At 51.6% G+C, this 22,388-nt stretch overlaps 2 protein-coding genes across 3 annotated transcripts in view; both read right to left on the minus strand.

Moving 5' to 3' along the window:
- The window catches only part of LOC120621559 (D(2) dopamine receptor-like), a 6,751-nt gene extending 5,219 nt beyond the window's left edge, over positions 1 to 1,532 (minus strand). The window contains exon 1 of the mRNA XM_039886968.1: positions 1,397 to 1,532. Within this exon, the coding sequence (XP_039742902.1) occupies positions 1,397 to 1,532 (136 nt within the window). The remainder of the gene's footprint in view (positions 1 to 1,396) is intronic.
- Positions 1,533 to 4,424: 2,892 nt separating this feature from the next.
- Positions 4,425 to 22,388, minus strand: part of LOC120622002 (D(2) dopamine receptor) — a 59,790-nt gene continuing 41,826 nt past the window's right edge. Inside the window, exons 2-8 of one of the 2 annotated variants that reach the window (XM_039887931.1) lie at positions 16,778 to 17,093; positions 11,549 to 11,658; positions 10,408 to 10,544; positions 9,064 to 9,254; positions 8,050 to 8,136; positions 6,199 to 6,526; positions 4,425 to 5,006 (exon numbers count right to left, since the gene is read on the minus strand). In XM_039887931.1, coding sequence (XP_039743865.1) covers positions 4,813 to 5,006; positions 6,199 to 6,526; positions 8,050 to 8,136; positions 9,064 to 9,254; positions 10,408 to 10,544; positions 11,549 to 11,658; positions 16,778 to 17,062 — 1,332 coding nt within the window. In that variant the 5' untranslated portion in view covers positions 17,063 to 17,093 and the 3' untranslated portion in view covers positions 4,425 to 4,812. The remainder of the gene's footprint in view (positions 5,007 to 6,198; positions 6,527 to 8,049; positions 8,137 to 9,063; positions 9,255 to 10,407; positions 10,545 to 11,548; positions 11,659 to 16,777; positions 17,094 to 22,388) is intronic. The other variant, XM_039887932.1, reaches the window with a different exon arrangement.

The following is a 22,388-nucleotide window of genomic DNA, read 5'->3' on the forward strand; positions in this document are numbered from 1 at the left end:
CACAGAGCAGAGCCTGGCCTCCACGGACGATTCCCTCGTGGGGCAAACAAAAAGTGTTTAGAGTTAGGCCTGGTCAGGAAAACCCAGCATATGTGCATGTCAGAGCTTTGTTCCTGCAAAGTCCCCAGCTCCTTTCTATGCCCCAAGTGGTGCCACTTCTCTCCCTTGCTTGACCCCCATCCTTCATTTTACCCACAGCATCTGCCCCAGAGGTGCCAAGGAGGCCGCCTCCTTTGCTCCAGCTTCACATACATTTCCAGGTCTCAGGACAGAAGCCAAGGGTGAAGTTGAAAGAAAGTGCAAGCAAGTACAATGGTCCCGTAGCATTTCCTATGGCCTGGGAGCTGTCACAGCTCCAACCATCAGTAAAAGGCCTCTTCAGATGCCCTCCAGGCCGGGCCTTCTGCCCAGCAGTTCTCGTGCTGCTTTATTTGCCAAGCAGTAGAAGTGAGATAGAAGAGGGAAGGGGTAAGCTGTTCTCACCAGATACCCTCTTCTCCCTGCTCCTCAGAACCCCACAAAGCCAGGGTAGGTCTCCCCCTCCCAAGAGGGGTCTGCTCTCTCCCTGCCAGCTTCCTGCTTTCCCAGAACCCCCTCCCCCAGAACCAGAGCCAAGGGCAGCTAGCTGGCAGGAGACACTCAGGCATAGGATGCCCAGACTCTGTCCTCCTATTACTGAAACCCCACTAAAAACAGCACCCCCTGTCCTGTCTCCCACCTCCCCTCGCCTCCAACACACACACATGCTCATTTGCTCTAGCGGCCAAAATAGTTGTCAGGCTATTCACAGGCACGCTAAGGGCGGCATCCTAGAAGTCTAGTTCCAAATGTTTTTTCTTTCTCTCTGTCCCTTTTTGAAAATCTCTGACCATATTAGCCTTTTCAAATTTTGCCAGGGCTGGTCAGAAAACAGATGAGATGGATAACATAAGATATGCAGTCAGAAGACCTGGGTTCAAGGCCAGCCCTGCCACCTCTAACCCTCTGTGTTAGAGAGGCTTCTCTTCTATAGCAGGGGGTCAGATGGACTGATCTCCGAGGTTATGAGGAGGATAGGAGATCACATGGGGCAAGGCCCTTGATGGCCCTGCAGAGATGGGAGCTAAGCCACAGACACAGCCTGGGTCCTGGGGTGGGAGGGCAAGGGAGGTGGTGGGGCACAGGACTGGGCCATGCATCCCCAGGATAGGGGTAGTGTAGGACGGAATCCCAGATAGGTGGGCACCAGAAATGCCCCTAAGGCAGGCCAGTCCTCACTGTCCCTTGTAGGCAACTGACTGCCCCTGTTCTGAGGCCAGCAGGAAAGCAGGATCGGCAGTCCCTTGTTTCGGGGACTTCCTGCCCTGCCATTCAGGAAGTCCTCTGAGCAGTCTGCTTGACCTCACCAATCCCCTACCTACTTGTTCCAGGCCAAGGCGCTCCAGGGCTGCTGCATCCCACTCGTCGCCGTCATCTGGGTAAATGGTGCCACAGAGCTGGGCAGAGCATGTCTGTGGCGGGGTCGTCTCCACACCCAGCCAGGGCTCTGCCATGGGGGATGTGGAGCTTTTACAGCTATCGTGTGATTATTGGATTAATGCCTATCATCCGTCGAACTGAGAATCAGTGAAGGCAGGGATGGTGTCTACCTTCTTCACCATCTTATTCCCAGCACCTTGCTCAGGGCCTGGAGCACAATAGTCGCTCAATAAATATTCACTAAGACAATGGCTGGGTGCGTGAAGTAACAGTTTCTCCTGCATTACACGCCTTCTCAATTCCCAGGACACATCCTCAGCCCATGGCCACCTGGGACTCCTCCAGAACCCCCTAGGGGAAGAATAAGGGCCTGAAGCTGTGAAATCTTGTAGTTACATGCAGGACATCTGAGAGGACATATGCAAAGTGCCCAGCTGTGCCTGACCAGAAAGCCTCGCTCCTTAAGTGATGCTTCCTTGCTGTACTCTGAAAGGGGGTGAGGGGAAGACTCCACATGCTACATAGGTATATGAATGATCCTTTGATTAAAAGGCATTCTACAAGAGAGACAGGGAAAAGGAGAGAAAAGAGAAAATCAGAGGGTGGTAGCCTGCCCAGCCTCCGGCTCCCTCTCTCTGCCTTCCCTGTCAAGGCACAGGGGCCACCGTCAGGCCCTCTTGGGAAAGAGCCAGAGCCTGGGCCGCCCCCTTCCACCTTGTTCCTGGGCCCCGCACCCATTCCTTTGCCCCTGAAGTACTGAGGGGGGAAGAGGGTGGAGCCCAGCCCTCCCCCTGCCCACTCTAGCTGTCAATCTGCTGTCTGGCAGAAAGACTTCAAGCTTCATGACAGCTGTGGGCAACTTTCCCCAGCCCCGCCTCCCGCCCATGCCTGCCCTCTTCCCCTCTTCTCCCTGCCAGAGCCCTTCCCAAACTGCTCTGAGTTCGCCTTCTCTTCCTCCCTCTCTCGCTCCTTTCCTCCTTTCTTCTTTCCCTTCTCTTTTCTTCTCTCTCTTCCTTTGTCATCCCTTCCAATTTCCCACACCTGATCAACCTGTGTGACCTCATAAGATTTCCAACGATGATGTGAGCTTTTAAGCTCCTACCCAGGTCAAGATCTTCTGTGACTGGAATGTGGTGTGCGGTGGTGTGTGTGTGTGTGTGTGTGTGCGGTGGGTGGCATCAGTAGCCTAGAAGCATTCCAGTTAGCCTCTTGATATTCCAGCCTCTCCTCAGAAGGTGATCACTGGGTTATTGACCCTCCGAAACTAGACGAGTGGCCTGTTTTGCCCACCGTCTGGAATCTAGGTGCTCCTGGGGACAGGAGCCTCTCCTGGGGCTCAGGGCTACATTCAGGTTCAGGGAGAAGATCAAAGTCCATAATTAAGTGTTCAGGGCAAGTTAAGTGCTCCAAACTTTGGTGCTAAAAATATTGTATTTAGTATGCAAATTATGCCCTGACATCTCCCCAGAGCCTGAGCCCGTGGGTGCCGGGACCTTGTTTGTCATCACTGCTGTTATTCTCAAGGCAGTAAGAATATTCCTCCTTCACTGGGTTGATTTATATTTCACTTTTAAAGAGCCAAATTTCTGTTGTTGGGTCAGTGCCAAGTCGTGGCCCCAGAAGGCTGGGAGCTGTGACTGTCCCGGAGGCTGAGAGGAGGGCGGACGATCCAGACCACATCCTGCAGGGCCTCCCTGCCTCCCCACCCTGCCCTAGAGGAAGGGGATCCTGAATGGTGCAGAAGACAGGGCAAGGGGCAGACACAGACACAGCATGGCCGGCACCTGTAAGGCCACCTTCTCCATGCAGCCTTCTCTGCCCTGGGAGGCAAGGGCAAAGGACTGGTCCTTCAGAGGTGCCGGGACCTGGAGAGGAGGAGGTGGGAACAGGGACAGCCTGGCTTCCCTCTGGTGGCCCCTGCTGCTCTGGCGATCAGCAGAACCCTGGGTAAGCATGGGATTCCCATTGGAAATGTTCTCCCTTCCTTCTTAGTTGACAGCCGAGGGTCAGGGCCCACCCAATAGCAGAACTGAGAATGGTCAAGGCAGCTCGAGAGGAGGAGACAGAGGATGGGGAAGAGGGGAGAAACACATAGGCACGCACGTCTTCTTGGTCCTCCCGGAGCCACTTCTTTCCTCCTTGCCCCCAAAGTCCTGCCCACTCTGATGGGTGTGGCCAGGGTTGCCCCTTTCAGGAGGGTCTGCAGAAGGCCTCTCCAACTCCATCCCCAGCACAGAGGGCTGTGCTGCAGAGGACGAGGCGGCCCTGCGCCCTTCCACCCGCGGGATCTCAGATGCGACTCTTGTCAAAGTTTTATTAGTTTGGAGCGTGTGTAGTGATGTTACAGAGTCTCCCCCAAGCTGCAGCTTCCCCTCCTCCCTCAGGGCAGGGCCAGGCCAAGTGGTACTCAGCAGCCTCTTAGCCACGGGCTCCTCTAAGGCAGAGGCAGTGGAAGGGAAGGGGAAGGGGAAAGAGAAGAGGCAGCAGGAAAGCGAAATGGTTTTATGGCATAGCAGGTGAGGCAGCCCCCCCCCGAGAACCTCGAACACCCCAACCCAGGCCCCAGACATAGTCACAAGCCACATTCCCCACCTGTTTCCAGGCTGGCCTGACATATGCTAAGAGAAGGGGTATATACGAGTCCGTCAGGAGGCAGCAGAGTGGACTTAGGGGTGGGGTTCCTCTCCCCACAGATCCTCCTGAGGCCCCTCCCTCAGGGTGGAGCAGGTCAGGACCCACTGCTATGGGGAGTAGAGGCTCCTGTTGGGCAGGAGAGGGAGCAGAGATATTTGGCTTGGGCTTCCCTGGGGTTCATCCTGTGGTATTTACATGGGTCTCCCCAGACTCAAGTTACCTGGGGCCTTGGCAAGAGCTCTGGCTTCCCTGGTCTGGGCTTTATGGGCTGTGAACTGTCCATTCCCCACTCCCTGCCCCTTGCTCACTCCTCCAGTACAAACCTGTGAAGACCAGGCCAAGCCCAGCAGAGGTCGCAGCCTCTGAGCCCTGACTCTGGCCCCAGCAACCCCAGAGCCCCCAGAAAAAGGTCAGCGAAGGCGATTGCGTCTTTGGTGCCAAGGAGAGGAGGCCTGGAAGTGGGATGGGGGCTCTGTGAGCTGCCCTGAGCCACAGGGTCCAGCCCAAGGGCTGACGCCGTGCCTGACTCTCTACACTACCCTGGTAGAGAGTGTGCGGGCAGTGAGGGGCGTGGTGCCAAGCTAACACTGCAGGGCCCGCCGGGCAAAGGGAAGGCAAAGTCCACCCAGCGCCCTCCTGCCCACGGATCTCAGGGACTGAGGCCGGGCTGGCCTGGGCAGGGAGGCAGGCAGCAGGCTGCTGTAAGGGTGAGCAGCAGGGTCAGCAGTGGAGGATCTTCATGAAGGCCTTGCGGAACTCGATGTTGAAGGTCGTGTAGATGATGGGGTTCACGGCGCTGTTGACATAACCCAGCCACGTGAAGGCGCTGTACAGGACAGGCGGGATGTTGCAATCACAGTGAATGTTCAGGATGTGCGTGATGAAGAAGGGCAGCCAGCAGATGATGAACACGCCTGGCAGAGAGGGTGGCAGTCAGGCTGGCCCTGGGCCAGGGAGAAGCTGGACTGGGAAGGCACCCGGACTGTGAGCTGCAGACCCTGGCCCAAGCTTTGGAATATACGCTCTCAGCCAGACTGACATCTGTCCCACCCACTCTGCCGAACTCAGAGCTACCAGCTAGGGCAGGACCCTTGGTATGGAGGTATTGTGTGCACGGAGTGGCCCACCGGGGGGTCCCTGGGGATAGAGAGGTGCCCAGGAAGGGCAGGGCCACACAACAGAGAGAGACCCTGAGGACTGGAGCAGAGAGCCTGGCTTGATCCCTGCTCCGTCACTCCCGGCCAAATGATCAATAGTCTGTCCCTTAGCCTGCTGCGACGGTGTGCTCTCATTTGTAAAACGAAGATACTTATACCTGCCCCACTCACATCACAGGACAGTCGAGAGGTAAAAGGGATGGCAGGTGAGGAGAGTGTCACACACTACTACCCTGGGCACCTCATGGGAGACAGGGTCACATCAGTCCCTCCTGTTCCCAACCACTTATAGCAGTTCAGCTCTTGATTTTTGACTTTTTATCTGGTTTTCCGGGTGACTTTTATTGGAAAGCCTTGCCTTGCTGCCAAGATCAGTCCCCCTCCCGCAGCTCTGTTTTTATTATTCACAAGGTCTTGGTTGAGCTCGAGTGAATTGAATTTCTCAATTCCTCAACAATAATAATATTAACGAAGACCATAACGACAACACTCGCCTGCGTGTTTAGCAGTTTATAAAATGCCTTCACCACCATCTATCATTTGGTGACCACAAACACCCTGAGTAGTAGCTTTTACTCCTCTGATGGCACTAAAGACAGAAAGGGACTTGCCCACGGTTATGAGGCTCTGGGGGGTCATTATGGTAGACTGGTCAGGTCACAGATTCTGGAGTCAGACTGCCTGAGTTAAAATCATGGGTGCTCCGTGGTCAAGTTATAGGACGACTCTAAACCCCAGCTGCCCCGTCTGTAAACTAAGCATAATTATAGGATCTACCTAATAGCGTGCATCAATGGGCTTGACCTGGGCCTGAGAAAGTGCCGGTCTCGTGACCCACCAGCTACGGTTAAGAAGGGGGTGGCAGGTAATGGAACCTGCAGTGATGGGTCCTTCCCTCAGCCAGGATTGGACAGAGCTGGGCTGTGGCCAGCAGCCAGGGCCGACTCACCGAGGACGATGGCGAGCATCTGGGTGGCTTTCTTCTCCTTCTGCTGAGAGAGCTTCCTGCGGCTCAGAGTCTTGAGCGAGGTCCGAGTTTTGCCATTGGGCATGGACTGGATCTCAAAGATCTTGGCAATCTTGGGGTGGTCTTTGGCATGCCCATTCTTCTCGGGTTTGGCGGGGCTGTCGGGAGTGCTGTGGAGGCCATGGTGGGACGGGTCGGGGAGGGTCAGCTGGTGGTGGCTAGGTGGGATGGGGCTGTACCGGGTCCTCTCAGGTGGGCTGGTGCTGGAGAGCATCTCCATCTCTAGCTCCTGGGCTCGGCGGGCAGCCTCCTGCATGAGGAAGAGAGCTCTGGGTAAAGCCAGTCAAGTTCTCAGGCATCAAGCACCCAGCCTCACTTGGCCTATCTGGCCACACCCAGCCCTTCCCTATCCCCATCTTCAGACTCCAGAAAATGCCATAGGTCACTATGCCAGAGAGGCAAGGAGGATGATCACTGGCGGGCAGGGACTGGCTGGATATAGGACCCAGGACCCATGGCAGCCCCTGCCTGCAGGGTCATCCCAGGCCCCCTTCCCAGAGCAATCCTTCAGCAGCCTCAGTAACCCCACAACCATTTTGTGGGGGCTTACTGCCCAAGCACTTCTCTTTTATTAACTGAGTAACATTTATTGAGTGCCAGGCACCAAGCTGGCTGCTGGGGATAACTTACTGATTGACATTCAGTGCCTGATTCATGTTCAGTGCCTGCCTCCAGGAGCTCATGCTCTAACTGCATAGAGGGCACCCCTGTTCTTCCTGCCAAGCTGACCCGAAGCACCTGCACCTGCACTCACATGTGGGCTCCGTTCCTCCTAGTAGACTGATCCAGGTGCCAAATGTCCCTTGGTCCCCACATTTGCACGCATGGCCCTCCCATGTTCTCCCCTCGATGCTCCTGTTCCAGGGCTCAAGGTCTCAGCCTGAGCTGCCGAAGTTCAGCCTCACCATATGCCCAGGTGATATAACTGGGATGCTACTTCAGTCCCAATCCTGAGTCCCTGCTTTGGCACCTATCTCAAAAACAACTCTTTGAGTCCTGCTCGTGCTGTGCAGGTGAACGGTGAGAACCCTGTTTCTTGAGGACACCTGAGCTGGAGTTCACGAGTCGCCCTGGGGGGGTTCCCTGGCCCTCCCAGGGGATGGGACACCTGCTGCCTGGACCCTGATGCTACTACCACTGGGTAAAGCCAAGGGTCTGCTGTGCTTCTGCATCTCTGGGCTCTACACAGAGGCTGCGCTTAACTGCCGGCCCTGCGGCTGCTCTGCTCCCTCCGCTCCCGGCACCCAGCCTCCAGCCCCTGAACCTGCCTGTGGTAAGGCAGCACATGGAAAGCACGGCAGAGACGTGGATTTCAGAGTCACCTAAGCTTAGGCTCACTGACTAACTGTTTAGCCTTAGATAAGTTGCCCAACCTCTCCGAGCCTCTGTTTCCTCTTCCGTAAAGTGAAGATCGGTAAGACTTACCTCCCAGGGTTGCTCTTAGGATTTGATGAGAAAATATGAACATGGGAGGTATTTAATTAATGGTAATAGCCATTCTAATTATTTTTATCATGTTATTATAGCCAAGTCCTTTCTCCCAACCATTTTCTTGTGCTAGGGGTGGCTCGCTGTGTCTTGCGGAATCAAGCTGTCTTGCTCCATGCCTGTTGTGAGCTGCGCATGCTGAGTCTGGCCTCAGCTGAGGCAAAGTGGGGATCCCAGGACGTGCTTCTCCCTTCAACCAGCCAACGAGGTCTCTGAGAATCATGGCAGGTGGGTTTCCCTAGGGGCAAAAAGACCTGGCTCTGTATCCCTGGCCTGAACACTTACCACTCTCCGCCTGTTCACTGGGAAACTGCCATTAGACTTCATGATAACGGTGCAGAGTTTCATGTCCTCAGGGTGAGTGCAGCTGCCCTGTGGAGGGAGCCAGCACACTGGTCACAATGGGGAGTAGAGTGGGGACAGGAACCAAGTGTGGGGTAGTCAGGTTGGACATAGGGTCTCAGAGAGGGCAGAGAATAGGAGGGCGGGGGCCTGAGGAGGCAATCACAGCAAAGGAGGTCAGTACTGTGATGAGAATAGGTAGGCAGGACAAGGGCCAAAAGGGCCCTGACTTTTATGGAGCACTTGCTAAGCGTCTGGCACCATGCCAGGCATGCTCACATCCCTCTCACATAGAATCCTCGAGACCACCCTACGAGGTCGGTATTATTATTCCCATTTACCAAATGAGAAAACTGAGGCTCAGAGAAGTTAAGCAAGTTGTCCAAAGTCACTCAGCAAAAAGTGGCGGTGGTAGGATTTGAACCCGCTGTGTCTAACCCCAAAGCTCTTGTTCTTTCTGCGCCCACATACTGTCTTCCTCAGGGGAAACTAAGCACAGCGGAGAATTCATAAGACATGAGGGGGGTGATGAAAGAAGCGCAGAGGAGGGAAGTAGGAAGGAGGAGGTGTGCACAGAGGGGAGGACGGAGCGTGTGAGCAGTAAAGGAGACGGGATGGAGGCATCAGTGGGAGGGAAAGGGGGACAGAGGGGCCAGAGTGAGGAAAAGAAAGGCGAGATGCCCAGAAGGGTGCCACAGACCGCTGCATTCAGACGAAGATCTCCAAGCAAAGACTCCTCCTCCCAGGTCTTCTCCACCACCGTCCCCACCCCCACTCCTGGAGATTTGAATCGCTCCCCTGAGGTCCAAGCCTTCCGAACCTGCCCTTCCACGCTCCTCCGAGCTCCCCCCGCCTGGACCCCCTCCGGCTGTGGTGTCCCAGACTCCCACGGAGCATAGGATGAGTCCCCCTAGTATGGTTAGGTGGGGACACTGGACGGGAGGGGCATCTCAGGACCTTGAGTGGGGCCTTCAGGTTGGCCCTGAAGGCCCGGCTGCTGCGCTTGGTGTTGACCCGCTTTCGGCGCCTCCGGAGGACGATGTAGATCTTGATGTAGACCAGCAGCGTGACGATGAAGGGCACGTAGAAGGAGACTACGGACGAGTAGACCACGAAGGCAGGGTTGGCGATGATGCATTCGCTCTGCTCTGGAGGAGAGAGAGCCCCAGGCAGGCAAGTCAGCACCATGCTGTGGAGGCTTTATCTCCTTCATAGGATGAGGAGTAAGGTTACAAAGACTATACCAGATGTCTAAGTTTGCCTGGAAATGTTAAATGCAAATAAATGCACGGCATAAATCAGAGTGTTAAAAACACAACTGTGAGCGAAAAGCTAAGCTGTGATTGACTGCTCTCAAGTTTTTCCATTAATGTTCCCTTGTTACTTTGTTGTTAGTTCTGTCTTTCGATGAGCATGTAAGTGGAGCCAGGTGTTTGGAAAAAATGCACAAAGAAAATTGTTTTAAGAGAATAAGCCATTATTTTAGCCTTTCCTATGTATTGGGGCGAGGTCTGCCACCCTTTAGTTTTAGGAACAAGATCACTGGGTCCTGTTTGCTGAACTCGCTTGTGCTCCACTGTGTTTTCAAGCTCCCTTCCTGGTCTAACAGATGTCTGTCCTCTGTCTCGGGACTCTACCCTTCCAGGTTAATCGGAGCATATTTAGGACTTAGAGTCCTAAATATGGAGTTAGATTGTGGACCACACACTTCCACAGCTGCACTGGTCCTGTAATGGTCTCCAGACGTGACCTGCACTGCTCTCGCCTCCTCGATGGCAGTCGCGGATGGCATCTGCTCTGTCTAAGATTGCCTGGCACTGGACAGTCCTCAGTGCAATAGCCTTCTACTTCTTTCTACCTTTTCTGCCCCAGGTGGCTGAGACCTGGCCTGGGCTCGGCTGGCCCTAGGGTTGCAATCTCATTACACAAATACCATCGTCAGAGATGACAGAGGCCCAGTATCCTCTCCCCATGTGTGCGTACATATGCACACATATGCAGTTTGTGAGACTGTCTGGTCTGCTTCACTCTAATAAACGAAGTCGAAAATGGCCAGACATCCTCCTAAATCATTATCCCCACTCCTCATCCAACTCCATTGCGCCCCAGGGCATTGGTCCTCTCTGACCCAGCCAGGTACAACACGGAGTCCGACTTAGCCCAGGAGACCCAGCCTGGCCTCAGTCAGGGGTGGCGAACAGGCCCCCAGTGTCCCCACATCACCTCAGCACCAGGGGCTCAGCCCCCTCAGGGTCCTGCACAAAGGCCAGCTGAGCTCCCACAGATGGAGGCAGAGCTCACCTGTGTGGTTGAGTCCAAAGAGCAGGGGGCAGGAGATGGTGAAGGACAGGACCCAGACGATGGCGATCATAACAGTGACTCGGCGCTTGGAGCTGTACCGTGTGTTGTAGAGCATGGGCATGGCCACAGCTGTGTACCTGCAAGGGCACAAGGCGGAGGGACCCCTCACTCCACGACATGTACACACAAGAGGTACCCCTCTCCTTGGGGATGGACAGTTGGTCCACCTCCACGAAGCCCGCCGACCCCTGACTCAGACAGTGAAGACAGTTGGTACTTCCCAATTAACTGCTTAATGACCGACTGGCTACTATTTAATCCTGGACCACGTCTATTACTCCAGTCTCCCTTCTTGGATTCTAGGCTTTGTAAGGGGCCAGTGCTTGGGTGTCTGTGCCTTTGAAACTGTACCCACTAAACCTGTGCTGGGCTCATAGAAGACGGGAATGTTTGTTAATGGGTCGGTAGCCAGGCCCCTCAGAGCAAGGGTTAAGCCCCATTCAGCAGAAAATAAAAGCAATGGTAATTGTGTACAATCCTTCATGTTTCTCTACCCGGCACTTCTCATACATTTGCTCGTCTCATCTTCTAAGAAACCTGCAAGGGGTGTAGGGCCAGGGCCTACCATGTGTACAAATTAGTGAAAGTGTCCAAGGATATTGATTAGCAAGGAGAACTCAGCCTGAGACCCCTTGGCCATGTGCCCTGTGCTGGACATAAAATGCATAGTCAGACACTATAGCTTCATGTGGGCAAATGTCATCATCCTTGGCTTCAAGACAACAAAACTAGGGTTCCCAGAACTTCCATAATCTACCCAAGGTCACCTAAATAGAATATGATAGAGCTAAGGCTTCGGTCAAAATCAGGTGCATTCTCCTCTATATTAGTCACTGTCTGGATATTCTTGGTAACGTCACTGTCCGTAAGATGGTACTCTCCCAGGCAGCACATATGAACCCACACATGTGCACATGCATACACATACACACACATACACACATGCACACAAAAACACATGGACTCGCGGGCACACAGCCAGCCACAAAGCAGCACAGGCAGAGCCTGACATGGAAGGAGAAGTAGGGCAGCCCGAGAGATGAATGGCCTGGGTCACCTATCCCGCCCTGGCTGAGCTCACCTGTCGATGCTGATGGCACACAGGTTCAGGATGCTTGCTGTGCACATCATGACGTCCAGAGTGACGAAGATGTCACAGTGAATCCTGCTGAATTTCCACTCACCCACCACCTGGGGACAAAGCAACGTAATAGGCGGACATCAGAGGGAGAGATTAGCTTTGGTCTCGTAACTCAGCTCTCCTGGGGCAGATCAGGCCATGGGCTCAGATGGCAGCCATGGGGGTCTTGTGGGTCTCTGGCTGGGGTCTGGGGGAGAAGAGAGGTAGCAATGGGGAGGCATGCCCATGGGTATCTGAGGCCCTTGCCCCTGACCCTGTCTCCTCCTAGAGACACATATGGCCACTTTGTGCCAAGAACTGTGCAAGAATAAAGATGACCAACATACTGAGTGCCTCAACGTTGAACTTTCATCTATAAGGCATTTCTGTGATCACCTTGCGACCTGCATTTACCAGTGAGGAAACTGAGCCTTAGAGGAGTGCAGTGACTTGCCCAAGGCCTTTCAGCTCAGCTTCTGGTCCTGCCCTGGTCCAGGTTTCTGGGGGAGCCAAGCAGCTCCTTCAGAACCCAGCATGGTGTGTGGCACAGGGTCGGGGCCCAATAAGCATCTGTTAAGAACAATGGTGAAGACAATGACCCTATGAAATAAGAAGGACATGTGGTATACCTTGGTATACCTGGAGAATGAAGGAGGGAAATTCTGGGCTAGGGCTTAGGAACACCCAGAATGGAGAGGGAGCTGTGATGATACAGCCCTGGTATGACAAGACATGAGGAGTCCAGCTTCTGGCAGGAGCATTTTACAACCCTCCCCTCCATCACACACACTCATACATATCCCCTTATATACACACACACAGTCCCATGGCCCCAGTGCACACCCACACCCCACACCTCCCATTTACACACAGACACACGCATTCATACAGCAGGCTGGCCCTGGCAAACTTCGGAAGTTCGGAGCAGCCCCACCCCTGAGCACAGAGTCAGGACAGCAAGAGGCACCTTGGTCTCCACCAATAGGAGAGAAAAGGAGCAGGAAAGCCCCCTGTCACCAAGGGCAAGCAGCAGGCCTAATGATAACATTGTTCATTCTCAGCGCTGCCCTTTTTTCTGCTCCCAGGCATAAAACCAAACGTTGGCATTTAAGCTCAGTGACGGGCACTGCAGCTGCTGTTGTCAAGTGTAGAGGAAATGGCAGCTTCTCCTGGAAGACAGGAAGCTTCTCGTGTGGCACTGCCTTCTCTGGCTCTCATGGGGGGCCTGGACCAGAGCCCTTCCCATGTCACAGCAGAGGGCTCCCTGTGCCTTAGTGCGGCCCTGATCAGGTGGGCAAGAGCTGGATGTTCTGTGAGGGTGAGGGGGATGGGGAGGGGAATGGAAGGGCTTCCCTGGCGTAACCGGAGTCTACTTTTTGGCACCACTGAGCGGGGCCCCAGGCCCGCTCCACTCCCTACCTTGAAGTCCCTCCTAGGCGAGTATTTCAGAGCTGCCTTCATGTCCCTGGGGATCTAGATCTGAGACACCAGGCTGCTCTTCTCCATCTTTCTTTCTTGCCTTCCTTCTTTCCCACACTTAGTATGTATTGGGCTCTGTCCTAGACCCCAGGGTGCAGTGGCGAGCAGGACTGGCAAGAGAGCTTCAATCCCTTCCCCCAAAGGTCTTTCTGGAGCCAGAAGAAGGGTGGGCTTTCCTCCATGGCCCCGGGAGCTGATCTAGAACACAGTCAGGGCCAGGTGACTCGGAGACTCAATAAAATGTGTTGGCAGCCACTCTTTCTAGAACACCTACTGTGGGCATGTACTTTATCTCATTCATTGTTCTTCAAGCTTGTGCGAGAGGGGTTGCTTATCTGTCATGGAGGAGGGAACTAAAGCTCAGAGAGTTCATCCAGGTAGGCGGCAGCAGGGCTAGAATCTGAAGCAAGTTCTTGGGTAGAACAGCCTGTGCTCTCATCTAAGCTGTCTCGGGAAGGACCATCAAGCTCGTCAAAAAGATAATTATGTAAAAGGTACTAAATAAACAGAAAGTGTGAAAGGAGAGATTATAATTGCAAAGGTGGACAAACTTGGGCTCAGAGAGGAAAATGGACTTGCCAAGATCACTGCAGTTTAGTAGCAGAGGAAGGACTGGACACCAGGTTTTCTCTGCACTTTTGGACACCATTCATTGACATTATTGCTCACATGAAACTGAGACCTACATACAGTATGGGCCTTGAGCTGGCTCGGCTAAATCCTAACAATAACTAGCATGTATTAAGCATTTACTGTCAGACGCTGTTTCAAACACTTCACATTCATATCTATGGAATGTGACAGCAAACCTCTGAGGCTAATGACATGGCTGCCACACCTCGAAACCTCCACCCGGCTTTACCCTCCCTGCTCAGTAGCTTTGCACACAGCAAGTACCTTGCTCCCTCCCCTGGATAATTCTTCTAAAAGTATCACTTCTTCCTGCAAGGCTTCCTGGTTCCCACATGCCAAGTTACATACTCCTCCCCATGGTGTTCCCACATCCCCCGTGGGGATGGCTCCATTGCCACTTCTATCAGATTGCACTGTAACAGCCCCATCAGTCTCCTCATCAATGGCAGGCTGTGCTTTAGACCTCAAGGAAGGGGCAGGACGTAGAAATGCTCAATACATGTTGAATGAGTGAATAAATAATTGAGTCTGTTCGCTTCTCAATCTCATTGGCTCATCTGGAAAATGCACACAGTAAACCAAACCCTCCCCTCAAAGAATTACAAAGCCCAAACAGGCCCACAGGTGGCCCTGGCTCTCCTCTCTCAGAAGCTTCTCCAGATGCAAAGTGGTAGAGCCAGGAAATGAGCCCAGTCCTCCCACTCCAAAACCAGGTGCTTTCCATATACTGAGCAAAAAAAAAAATAACACACATCTAGTCCACACTAGACAGATGCTGACATGGCAGGCTCTCAGAGGCATTTAACATCGCTGGCCATGGAACAGGATGGAAAATTCTGGACAACGAGTGTCTCTTGGAGAGGGTACAGTATGTGGTTGTGAGGATACTCGGACAGCATGGTGTGAAAGGGTAAGACTCCACTTAGAACATTCTCTAGGGACAATAAATAGCTGAGACAATATACTGAAAGTAAGTTCTTCTTTTGGTGGGAGAGTTTGAGCATTGCCCTCAGAGTTGCCATTCTCTGCCCTGTCCCCTAAAACACTAAACTTTCCCTTTAAAATAATGGTGAACAGGTATGTTTAAAATATTTGTTTGAAAGACATGCAGATTGCTAGGAGCCCCAGGACAGCCCGTGTACAGATCTGGCCTTCCCCTGGAGTGTCTGGGTCGGGTGGAAGGTCTGGAAGAACCCATGCCCAGAGCCCTGGGCAGAACACACCTCACTCTGGGAAGAAGGTGCCTCTTTGCCTGGTTTGGAGAGGGTCCTCTCCCTGTGGAGAGGTGCTGGATATCATGGTAATCCTAATCTTCAAGACCATTGTCATGGCTGACTTTTATATAGTGCTTATTGTGTACCCAGAGCCATTCGAAGCACTTTTCATACATTAATTCATTTGATTCTCAAACAATGCTACAAAATAGATACTATTATTATCTTTATTATACAGATAAGGAAACTGAGGCACAGAGAGAGTGTTTGCTCTGCCATTCACCCCTCATTTGTCCCTGATGATCTGAGCCCTCCGGCCTTCCCTTGAAAGTGAGCAGGAGGCGGGCAGGCTTAAGAATTAAGAAGGAGCTCCTGGGGAGAGGGTCTGAGACAGGATGTGGGACGGACAGAGTCTATGGGCCCTCATAAACATGAGAGTCGTGGAGAAATTGGACCCCTGGCCTGTGGCGCCTGTATGTGTTTATGTTCTTTTGTACCTATTGTTGCGTTCCTTTTGGTTCTTCCTGAACATTTCGTCAGGTCATTTTGAAAGCTCCAGCCTGTTTAGGCCGTGCTAAAGGAAACCAAGGGAGTGATGGCCCAGAGCTCCCTGTGGACTAGCGTGGTGCTGACAACAGGAAGCACAGGCTGCCCTTGGGACATGGAGACAGGGAGTAGTGCCACTTTTGACCAGTCTGCCCTCCCCGCCTCAGCTTCTTCTCCTAGATGTCTCCTCTGTTCAAACCTACAAAGTATTCATGTTTTCTTTTAAAAGAAGTATTGTCTCCATGGCACAGGTAAATTCTTCTCACCCAGGGCAAGAAGGTAATGGTTCTGTGATCTTAGCGACCCGGCATTGGGTCTTTCCTGAATGCCCGGTCAGCTTCCCATGCACCCAGACTCCGCCCCAGAATGCTGGGCAAAGAAAGGGGCAGAATCCAGCCTGTGCCCACCCACATCTCCTCGACCCTCCCACATCTGTCTGCCAGCTCTGAAAATCATCTGCCTGGAGACGAGTCCACTTAGGGATTTCTCCGTCAGAAGCTTCTCCCTTTGCTAAGTGGTCTCGGTGAAGACAGGCAACTTCTCAAAGCTTCTTTTTCCTCTTCTGTAAAGTGAGGATTAGCATGAGTAATTGCTGAATCTATGTCTGCAACATGCCTGGCATGGTGCCTGGACCATAGCAGGGGCTGCCTACTTACTACTCTGAGGCACAGAGCTGGGCTCTGTCCTGGGCCAGGCAATGGTGACTATATAGACCTTCTGGAGGAAAGGACCACAGCACAGTTCACAGAGGCTGCTACTTGGAGGTCCCAGACACAAGCACTAGAACAAACTGCGGAAGAAGGAAGGGAGAAAGAGAGCACAGAGCAGCAGTCCCCATTTTTGAAGTAGGGAGAGAGGAACACCAAGTTTGGGCCTGGCGGCAGGCACATTTCCCGTCCTTGGGGGTCCTCATCAATTATTCCCATTTCCAGCAGGACCTAATGAATGAACTCTGAGTCCAGACAGAGTCCCAGCTTGAACCTGCCAGCTATGTGATGCTGGAGATGTCACCTAGCTACTGTGAAGTAGATGGTAGCGCCAGTCTCTCAAAGCTGCTGTGAGGGCACTATGGGAAAATGCTGTGTATAATGGACTTAACGCGAGGCCCAGCACTTAGTAAGCACTCTAAAACTGGCAGCTGAGATTGTTAAAGAGACAATCTGCCCATTTTGTAAGGAGAAAAACTGAGCCCAGAGCGGAGGCAGAGAGCACCCAAAAGAGCACTGGCAGCTTGTTAGTAGAAACCAGTGAGGAGCCCGGACTTCAGCACAGTGTCCTCTCAGAGAAGCTGTGAGAGCAAGGTGGGGCCCAGACCTACCTCCAGATAGACAACCCACGGCATGACGAGCGTGGCTACGAGGAGGTCAGCCACGGCGAGGCTGACGATCAGGTAGTTGGTGGTGGTCTGCAGCGCCTTCTCACGGGACACGGCCATGCACACCAGCACGTTGCCAAAGACGATGATGAAGATGAGCAGTGTGAGCAGCATGGCGTAGTAGTTGTAGTGAGGCCTGTCGGCCTTTCCTTCGGACCCGTTGAAGGGCCGGCTCCAGTTCTGGCTCTCCAGATCATCATCATACCAGGACAGGTTCAGTGGATCCATTGGGGCAGTGGGGCCACAGGGTGGCCAGGCTCTGGCCGTGAGAAATGGACACAGGGAGTGAGCAGAGGACCTTCCAGAGCGTGCCGCCTCCCACAGAGGACTCCGGTGCTAAAACTGACCACCGGAAGTTAATAGAGAGAATTCTCCAGCTTTGGGATGTGAAGTTTCATATCTGACAATTTTCTTAAAACTGGAGCCACTGCCACTATTCTGCTAGCAAGATCTTGCTGATGGTAAAATAAATGAGCAAGTATAATTTTTTTAAGTATAATAAAATAAATGAGCTTGAAAAGAACTGATTATTCACTAATTCATTTATTCCACAAACATTTATTAAGCATGTCCCATACACTTAAGTTAGTGAAGAGTTCCAGCTTCTAATGGTAGGAAAAGAAATATGCATTCATTCATTCTTGATTCTATAAATATTTATTGAAAATTGTCCTATATAGTGCTAAAAACATAGGCAGAAACTAAATATTCATGATTCTCCAGTTCACAACCTAAAAGAAACAATAGTTAATTAATCAAGCAATTAAATCTGTGAGCGGTAGGCACTAGGAAATGAAATGGGGGGAGAGACACATAACCTATTTTAAGGATTCACTGAAGGCTTTCCAGAGGAAGCGATGTACAACAGACATCTGAAAGATGTGTAGGAATTATCTAGGAAAAGAGTTGGGAGCCAGGGGAGGGGTCTAGACATAAGAATCAGCATGTGCAAAAGACAGAGCTAGAGAGTATGTGCCATGGAGGGGAGTTAGAAAGAGATTCGGGAGAGCCGAAGCATAGAGGGATTTGGCATGAATTAAAATGGGGAGGCTGCAATAGGCGAGATCATAGAGGGCCTTATAAGTCATACCAGGAGTTTAAACTTGACCCTAATGGTGGCAAGAACATGATCACATATGCCTTTCAGAGAGAAGATTCTGACTGCTGTATGGAGAATGGAAGATGAGGCCGAGCGAGGTAGCAGGACACTAGCTGGGAGGCTGTTGCAGGATCCCCAGAAAGAGATGATGAGGTCTGCACATGTGCACTGAGAGCCCTGAGGAAGGGGCATCTCGTGCCAGGGGGAGGAGACATCCTGAAAGAGCCATCATCTGAGATGACGTAGGAGGAGGAGTTAGCCAGACAACTGCATGGGGCCAGATGTTCCAGCTAGAGAGAACACAACACAGTCCCAAACAGCAAAGAATTTTATTTGGCTAAAAGTACAGGGCTTGACAGTAAAGCTGGGGAAAATTACACAGGCAGGACATTCATGGGCCAGATCGGGCCTTGTAAGCTTGGGAGTTCTGAAAGTTCGGATGCATAAGATGACTCCACTGGATTGGTGTTTTAGAGTGGTCACTGGCTGCTGCAGCATAGAGAGGACTTTGGATGGAAGTGAGGTTGTGGCTGTAATTCAGGTGCGAGATGGTGAACACCTGAATAAGGGTAGTGGGAACAAGAATGGAGAAAAGTGCTCAGAATCAGTATCTAGCCTGGAATTTGGTCACTGGATAGATGTGGGGTTCGAGTGGGGTTGGGGGCAAGGAGGGAGAGGAGTTGTCGAGGATAATTCTGGATTTCTGCATCAGTTTCTGGGGGGCTGGTGGTGCTGCCCACTGAAAAAAAGGAATGAGGGGCTCAGAAGCAGACTCGAGAGACACTGATGAGCTTGACAGCCTGTGTTTTGGTTGTGATTGAAACATAATGTGCATAAAATAAAGTTGGCTTTCCTGCTAACAAAAGTGTTCCTATTTCACACAATGGAATTAAATTTATCAGTATTTCAAGGCATTCCACACAAAGCACCATAAATTCCAGGTGCTATGGTACCCAAATGAATTTGAAATCCACCAATATATGCCATTCTGGGTGAACATGGTACCATGTTCAAATCAGGGTGGAGGGCACAGCAGCCATAATGGGTCAGAGGGGACTCCCGGAGGAAGGTCTGCTCACCTCTATACCCTCATCCCTGTCTGACACATCTACTCTGCCAGCTCTCAGCAGAGGAGTATAGATGATATCCAGCCCAGCACCACCATTTTGGAGTGTCCAGGGAAAGCAAAACGCCCAATTCCACAGGGAGTGGCATGGAATGCCACCCACGCAACAAATCTTCTAATTTTAAGGTGGTGAAGCCCTGCATCATATTGATGCTGTCCTCTGCAAAGCTAGGTGGTCCCTCTTCCCATCTAGAGCACACCGGGGTGGCCTGTATGTATATATTGACCAGGCAACAGGGGCAGCTCATGACATTCATTTACCCAATTAGTATCTATTTAGCCTGCTAGGCAGAAAGCACGAAGCCGAGTACTGCCGGGGGCCTGGAGACAGGGAGGCACACTCACTTCCCCCAGCACCCTGACCGTCGCTCTCTGCCCCTCTTCCCACTTCCTTAGCCCCTCTCTGGGTAGGGCTAGTGGCATTTGACTCTGGGCTCCCTGGCTCCACTACTCCATCCATTCACTATGCCTAACCAGATTTCTGTTTCTACAGTACAATCTGGAGCCTGCCTATGATGATAGCTTCGTCTACTTGTAAAAGATTTGATAATTTGCCAAGATTTTTTTTCTTTTCTTTTCTCGTTTATCCTCACAGCCACCTCTGAGGCTTATAATTACTATCTCCACTGAAAAATCAGAAAAGTGTCTGGAAAACTTCCTTTCACTTCTCTCTGCTTGCCCAGTTTTTACTCATCCTTCACAGCAAGCTTGCTCAGAATCTTCCTGCCCTGGGACCTAACCCAGGTCCTCCTGGCTGGATCTTTTTACTCCCTCCTTGGGGCTCCCACAGCAGTGTTTCGTGGTTCTGTCCTGCAAATACTCCATTCGTGTGTCTGTTGTTTTCACTTGAGTGTAAGCATCTCAAGAGTTATATTGCGTCTTGCTCATGCCTCATCTTTGTGGAATAAACAAAAGAACATACTATCTTGTTCTTCTCTTCCGTCTCCTAACACTGTGATTTGCAGGCAGTAAGTGTTCAACGGATGTTTGCTGAACTGAATCAAGGGCTCTGTGTGTCCACCTGGGAAGAACCCCTTCCTGACCCACCCCTACACACATTTGAAATTAGCTATTAGCGTAGGCCACCAGAATAACGAGTGACAAAAAAGAAATGCAGCCTAAGAGTATCATGGGTGTTACATGTTGGGTCTCCAGAAAGCAGATTCCAAGCAGGAAATTTACCAGAGAATGCTCTCAGGCTCCAAATACTTTCAGGAAAGTGAAAGAAGCAGGACTGGACAGAGAAGTTGAGCTGCTTTATAGCCACACCAAAGGCCTCATGTGACCCCCTCAAATAGCCTTGCAGAGTTGCCTGAATTAGGGCAATAGGGTCGGGCTTTTGCCACCTCTCACACGTCCTAGGTTGTGGGCCATCCTAGGGAGAGGGCGTGGCCTTAAAGAGCCATCTCTCTTGGCAGTGGGCAATCACCAAAATGATGGACCCAACTGCGGACGGTCAGTTGTCAACATTCTCAGCAGTTGGGGAAGGAGTGCTTCAGCTGCACAGGGTAGCACACTACAACGCACACCACTGTGCCCACTACAGTGGGTGTTCAGAAACCAGAGAGGACATGCACATGGGCATGGCTGGGTGCTCACGGAAGGCTTCCTGGACCAGCAAACTTAAACTGGGACTTTAAATTACAAGTACATTTTGGATGGCAAATGGGAGAGGCTGCAGGTGAGCATTCATTCTTCTGTGTACTGGCTGCTCTGCAGGGCAAAGGTGAGTCTCTTCACCTAAGGCTGGAAAGGCCTCATATATTTAATTTTCTAATTTAGTATCTAGTCTCAATTGTTTTCATTGCTTTTTGCTGATGATACAAATGTAATATGTTCACATTGTAAAAAGACTGGGAAATCATGGAAAATGCCTAAATGTCTGTAGCCCCTATTAACATCTTGATACAGGGCTGTCTTCCAACCCCCAAAGCCAGCGCCCTTCCCTCCCATGTCCTCAGCACCCTTCCTTCTGGGGCCAACGTCTGCCACAGCAGGGGCTGCCTGGCTAGCTCTCACACGATGCCAGCTGAGCAGGAATCTGGACAGCAGCACATCCACTCCCACAGATGTGGTACTCCAGTATTGGAGGTACTACTATCACACAGGGGCTGAAAAAACAGTTTCAAATCCCAACTAGCACTGGGGTCTCAGCCAGATTATTTGGCTTTCCTGAGCCTCGATTTTCCTATCCGCAAAATGGGAGTAGCAGTTTTTGTGGTGAGCAGTAACTAAAGTGATACGTGCGTGACCAGCACAGGTAAACCCTCACGGAATGTTAACTTTAAAAACCAAACCAAGTAAAAGAATGCATAGAAAGAAGCAATCAGACAAGCCTGAGACTCAGAGAGGTGAAGTGACAGGCGCTGTGCAAATGAGGGGAAAAGGCTTCTGAGATGTAGCATTTACCTCTTGGAAGGGAGTAAAGGGAAGAAAAGGCAATGACTGTTCCTGAATCATAGTTATAGGGTAAATATGAGTGACTTTGCGATGGGGTAGTATCTGGTCTAGAAGATCCAGCTTGTCCAGACCCCCTGCTTCAGTCAGCTACTGTAATACCAACCATCATATTTCCTAGGATCTAAGATAGAATTAAATGTAAGATGAACCATTTTTTTATGTACCACTAGGAAAGAAAAAAATGACATAAAACCCCAATACAGCTCTAAGGTGAGGTCAATTGTAAAATGCACTCTGATTTCAGAGATGTTAAAATGCCCAAGGCAGGAGAGGACGTGCAAGTTAGAATGGGTGAAATAGTGATCTTCTGGCATTTTTCTACTGGCCTTTCCTCAGGAGGCCTGAGAAATCCCGCCAGCCCCCAGGTTGCCCCTGCTTTTGCTCCAACACCAACCCACCATCCCTTCCTCTTTTCTTTCTGCACCTGGGTTACACAGAGTTCTAAGGGCTCCCCATGAGAAGACGGCATGGGGCAGGGAGTAGGCTCTGGTCTTTCTCACTCCAGGATAATACAGTCAAGTCACTCTTCAACTTCTACACGCCACCTCCATCTTCCTCTTAGGTGGCTTCTTCTTCCTGGTCCCTAATCAATGAGCATTTAGTGAGTGCCAAATACATGCATGGCCACTGCCATTTTTCACATTTATGGGTTTAGCTACTTAGTCCTATCTCCTGGGAGAAGAATGGATGACCTAACTCTGCTGCTATAGACCCTCCAAAATTCCTGTTTTGAAGCCTTAACCCCACAGTGTGATGGTATTTGGAGGTGGGACATTTGGGAGGTAGTTGTAGATGAGGTCATGAGGGTGGGGCCCTTGTGCTGAAATGAGTACCATTATAAGAAAAGACACAGAAAGCTTGATTTCTCC

This window comes from Pteropus medius, unplaced genomic scaffold (assembly GCF_902729225.1).
Source record: "Pteropus medius unplaced genomic scaffold, Ma_sr-lr_union100, whole genome shotgun sequence".
NCBI lineage: Eukaryota > Metazoa > Chordata > Mammalia > Chiroptera > Pteropodidae > Pteropus > Pteropus medius.